This window comes from Athene noctua, chromosome 1 (assembly GCF_965140245.1).
Source record: "Athene noctua chromosome 1, bAthNoc1.hap1.1, whole genome shotgun sequence".
Classification (NCBI taxonomy): Eukaryota; Metazoa; Chordata; class Aves; order Strigiformes; family Strigidae; genus Athene; species Athene noctua.
The window spans coordinates 233,272,636-233,278,141 of record NC_134037.1 but is presented as its reverse complement, the minus strand read 5'-3'; the positions used below and the strand labels follow the sequence as shown (position 1 = coordinate 233,278,141).

Below are 5,506 nucleotides of genomic sequence, written 5' to 3'. Positions count from 1 at the left end.
GGCCTCAAGCTCCCCCTGTTTGTTGCTCATATTGTGAGATGAATAATACATTGAAACACAGTGAAGGAGACAGCTAGGAAAAAAGGAGTGTGTCTGAAGGCACAGCATCATGAACACTGGCTGCTCATGACTTGGATGAACATACTCTTCACTGGGTAGAAAACTGGATGGATGGCTCAGCCCAAAGCGGTGGTGAATGGAGTTAACTCCAGCTGGTGGTCGATCACATGTGGTGTTCCCCAGGGCTCAGTATTGAGTGCAGTTCTGTTTAATATCTCTATCAATGTTCTGGACAAGGGGATTGAGAGCACCCTCAGTGAGTTTGCAGATGACACCAAGTTGGGTGGGAGTGTTGATCTGCTCGAGGGAAGGAAGGGTCTACAGAAGGATCTGGACAGATTGAGGTTGAACAAGGCTGAGGTTCAACCAGGATAAGTGCTGCGTCCTGCACTTGGGTCACAACAACCCCATGCAACACTATAGGCTTGGGGAAGAGTGGCTGGAAAGCTGCCAGTGGAAAAAAAACCTGGGAGTGTTGGTCAACAGCCGTCTGAATATGAGTTGCAGTGTGTCCCGGTGGCCAAGAAGGCCAATAGCAACCTGGTTTGTATCAAAAATAGTGTGGCCAGCAGGACTTGGAAGTGATTTCTCCCCTGTACTTGGCACTGGTGAGGCCACACTTCAAATACTGTGTTCAGTTTTGGGCCCCTCTCTACAAGAAAGACATTGAGGTGCTGAAACCTGTCCAAAGAAGGACAACAAAGTTGGTGAAGGGTCTAGAGCACAAGTCTTATGAAGAGCAGCTGAGGTTAATCTGGGTTGTTCAGCCAGAAGAAAAGGAGGCTCAGAGGAGACCTTATCTCTATGCTCTCTACAACAACCTGAAAGGAGGTTGTAACAAGGTGGGTGTCTGTCTCTTCTCCCAAGTAACAAGAGATAGACAAGAGCAAATGGCCTCAAGTTGCACCAGTGGATTGGATATTAGGAAAAATTTCTTCATCGGAAGTGTTGTCAAGCATTGGAACAGGCTGCCCAGGGAAGTGGTGGAGTCACCATCCTTGGAGGTATTTAAGGGATGTGTAGATGTGGCACTTAGGAACATGGTTTAGTGGTGGACTTGGCAGTGCTAGGTTAACAGTTAGACTCGATGATCTTAAAGGTCTTTTCCACCCTAATTGATTCTATGATTCTATGTGTCCCAGGACAGGGCTGAGGTATTTATCTATACATAGTTGTACTCCTGTCATTAAGCAGGAGGAACTTGTTGTCTACACATCCTTCTATTAATGGCCATTGCTCCAGGCCCTCTTCTCCTCACCTGGTCCTTACACACATAGCCCTCCCTCCTCCTGCATCACTGAGAGCCAGACCTTTACCTTCAACCATGAGAGAAGATTTGTCTCAGCATCTTGAAGCCCTAACAGCAGAATAAAATGCCCCTTACTTTAAGCCTCTGAAGTAAACGGTCATCTCTGACATTTGGCCTGGTGTTGTCTGAGTGAAATACAAGGTGAAAGATAATTTATCCTTTAGGTAATTTGGTATCAAATCACTTAGAGACCTATAAACTAGAATGACAAGCTGCTTCTTGGGTCCTGTTGCAAAGAGGTAAACCTTATCATAACCTTCCCTTTGCTTTACAATAATGCTCCTACAATTGCTCTGCAGAAGTCTCCTTGTGCCTGTCTTGTTAGATTTCCTAAAGACTCTCCTGTATTCTGTCTGAAAGTTTGTGACAAATTGCACTATATCAGGGATGTCCAAGACAGAGAGGAAAATGCATTTCCAGACATTCCAGCAAGCCATACAGTTGAGACCAGACTTTTTAAACATGAGCGTATCAACAGTCTCTCCATCTCCTGTGTCAGCAGGTCCCTTGAGACTAACGTGCCCATTCATAATGTGAGCAGATACACATCCAAGTACCAAGCTGTGGAACAGCCACCAAATGTCACTTTTGGCAACCTACTTGCTTACTGTGGAGTCAGGTTTTCTGACTTCTCTGTCTGTTCAAGAAATCAATAGAGACCTCATTGCTCTGTGCAGGAGATGTGGCCCTGCTGCCTGTGCTATTCACTCCTGTGGCCCCAACATGATATCTGGGAGGAGGGATCCTCCTTTATACATCAGCATTTTGTAACAGAAGGTTGTGAGTATGACCTTGGACTATGAGCTGGGACTTAGGTTTCTTCATGTTTCTCACTGTAGTCTTCTTGTCCACCCCTCCCAGCCTACAACTGCATGCAATATTCAGCAATGGTGTAGAAACAGGTGGTTCTCCCCAGAACAGCATGAGCACCCACGTGAGTGTGACAGCTCTTTCTTTTCTCTCCCTTTCTGTCAGAAGGGGCATATCCCTGACCTCCCTTCATTTTCTCTGGGGCTTTACCCCTGAAGCAGGGCCTGAACTTTTGAGCTGTCAGTTAATGGGCCAGTTCTGCTGAAAGCAGAGTAATGGTGAACTTTATGTTTCCATCAGTTGGTCTAGATCAGCTAGTCCGTACAGCAAGGCAGTATGGTGGCTGCTAAACTGTGCATGACACAAAAGCAAAGGTGAAAAAAGCACATGTCAAGAGGAGTGTCGGGTTGATATGTTTTCAACAGTTTAAAACGAAGGAGGGGATTCATCAGACATTCGAGAGAAAAGGCACTGCAAGGACAAGGTGTAAAAATCCCAGCATCAGGATCGAGGTGCTGAGGTCAGCCCTTCCCCACTTGCCTGTAGTGGTCTGGCTGATGGGGACCCACTGGGTGGCGGAGTAGGGCTGGTGAGGGTACCAGGGCTTACTCTTGCAGCATGCTTACCTCAGCCCAGTCCTCAGCATGTGACAGTAAGTTATTGTGGTCCTGCTTTCAAGTCTTCAAGTTCAATGGAAGATTTCAGAAAGACAGCTCAGACTCACAAAGCTGCCCAGGGCCTTCTGTTGCACAGGGCAGGGCATTGCCCTTACCCTTGCCCTGTGATTTCTTGCCCAGTAGAAATATCATTGCCCCTCCAGACTAGAAAGATGTTGGCTCCATAACTATATGTGACTGATTGTTTGCAGACAAAGACACGCTTAATTCCTGGCCACAAAGAAAAGCTAGTTCAAAAAGACCACCAAAGTCTACAGGAATTTTCTTTTAGTAGTGAACTATGAACACTAAGCAGTCTTTCCTATACACACTGCATTCTAAAAGTGCCATTTATCAGCAAATAATAATCTCACTTGAAATCAGTAGGATTATTCAAGTGTACCAAAACAAGGCAATTTGAGAAGAATTAAGCCTAATTAAGGTACAAAATGATGTAGGTAATTTACAAGTAACCAAGGCGGAAGGAGACATGCTGTTCTGGTGGGTGATGTTTGCTTTATGGTTCCGTTATACTCTGAGGCAAGAGATGGATTGTCTTCTGAGGAGGAGCCTTAAACAAGGGAAAGAGACAATTTAAGTGGGAATGTGAAACTGGAAAAAGGAGACAGCAAGAATGTATATATATGGAACATACAGTCTGTTTTTCTGTGTCCTTCATGTGCATGTCTCACCTGGGAGGCTACATTTTCCATGATCCACTGCTTACCCTATATGAGAGAAGGAAGGCTGGTGTGTGGCAGAAGACACAGTTCAGCCATTGAACTTGGCCAGCCATAACAAAGGAAGGGACCATTGAGATCCAAATTCAGCTCGCAGTTGGGATCCTCATTTTCAGGAACTGCCCATCCCTCTGAAAAATATGGCCAATGTAAGGTACCTCAAATTAAGTGTGAAAAGCATAAATTATCTTTTGAAAATCTAGGCACTATCAGAAACTTTGAAAAAAAATGCTGAAAAACATGTTTTCCTGACATTAGGCAAATTCATGAGTCACCGACACTGTATAATCAGAAGGTGAAATACATCTAAGTAATGTAAGAAAGTTTCAGAATAACAGAGTAATCCCCAGATATCTTCAGGCTCTACTGGGATTTTATTAGGTTCCCTGAAACAAGAAGAGCTTTCCAGGAAACTGGACTAGCAGGTCTTAGTATCAAGCTTCACATCTCTCCAAGCTGATGCTCAGTTGCCAGCTTCTGTCCTGCTTCTTCATACACTGAGGAAGTGATGACAATGAGCTCCTTTTCCAACATTTCCATTTGAGCCATAATGTCTGACACAGTGTTTCTGACAGCATTTAGTTGCAGCTTCAATTTATTGCATTCTTCTTGGAGGGGTCTGTTCACGTCACAGAGAATGTGACGGTCCTGTTTCTCCCCAAGGAGATTGTTCACTTTCAGGAAGAAGTGGAGGAGTTCGTATAAGTCCTGGAGAGCCTGGAGGATTTCATGCTCACTGTGCATGCTTGGGGCAGACTTGATCTTATTCTGGGTTGGAGTATTGCTCTCCTTTCTAGCTTCCTGTTCCTGCTGGGGTGCTGGGCCAGGGTTACCTTCTTCCACAGCTGTGATGAAGTCAGGGTCCTTCTGAAGTTCTGAGCTGGCATCTTTGCTCTCTTCATGATCTGTGACAGATTTTTGGCCTTTACAGATGGTGGGGACTGTTTTAATCTCCTGCTGGAAATCCTCTAAGACTCTATTCTTTTTCTGGACCTCCTGGAGAACTTTGTTGCCTGGGCTGACCTGAAAGCCTATGTTCCTCTCTTTAAAGAATGGGAGCAGCTTATATTCCTTCTGTAGGCTTTGCTTCAGGGTATCAGTGTAAATAACCTGGACAGGTTTGTTCTGTGACTGGAGACATTGTAGAGCCTTGTTTTCTTCCCAGAGCATCCTGTTTTCAATCTGGAGGACTTGGTTTTCCTCCCAAAGAGCTCTGTTCTCCTCCCAGATGCTCCATTCATTCTGTACTTTATTGCTAAAGAGTTTCCGGTGGGAAGCAAAGGGTGGCTGGCAGTAGACCTCATTCACCCATTTACCATCAATAAAGAAAAACATCTCATCCCTCAGTTTCATCCGTGGGGTGATAAAGTCCATCTCAGGCTTTATACGCTGCATGCTCTGGTTTGTTAGATCAAAAGCAGACATGGCCTTTCTTTAGTAAATTGAGGGGAAGTGTGTGAAAAGATGACTTCTAGGATTTCTGCAAGAGGCCACTGTCCACTTGTAAGGAGTAGGTGACACGACGAAGCTGGAGAAGCCTGATGAGGACTGAAAGAACAGGCAACATAAAAGCACAGAGTTACTGCCAAAATTCAAGGTCAGAATTAAAATACATTGGATGACAGGAACAGGCAAATAAGTTAGTTCCCACCGTCGATCGTGTTGCCCCTTTGACTATGAAAGGTAAAGAATACACCAGAAACATAGTTTGTAGAATCTGAGAAAATTTGCATTAGTAAATAAAGCAGCTCTATGGCAGTACCCCAAGATTTGGTGTAAAAACCTGGGCTCTTCTTTTATCTCTCTATCTCACTTTTACAGACATGTAAAGGAGCAAAATGTAAGAACTTCTTGTGCCTGTTCCCAAATGACTGACAGACAAATCAATTAAAAATTGTTATGGGGCTGAACCAACTTTTCAAAATAAAACA

General features: G+C 44.5%; 1 protein-coding gene across 1 annotated transcript; it reads right to left on the bottom strand.

Moving 5' to 3' along the window:
- Positions 1-4,016: 4,016 nt before the first annotated feature.
- Positions 4,017-5,000, bottom strand: CBY2 (chibby family member 2). Its single transcript, XM_074931475.1, has one exon. It carries the CDS (start codon positions 4,998-5,000, stop codon positions 4,017-4,019), a length of 984 nt encoding a protein of 327 aa, XP_074787576.1.
- Positions 5,001-5,506: the final 506 nt, after the last annotated feature.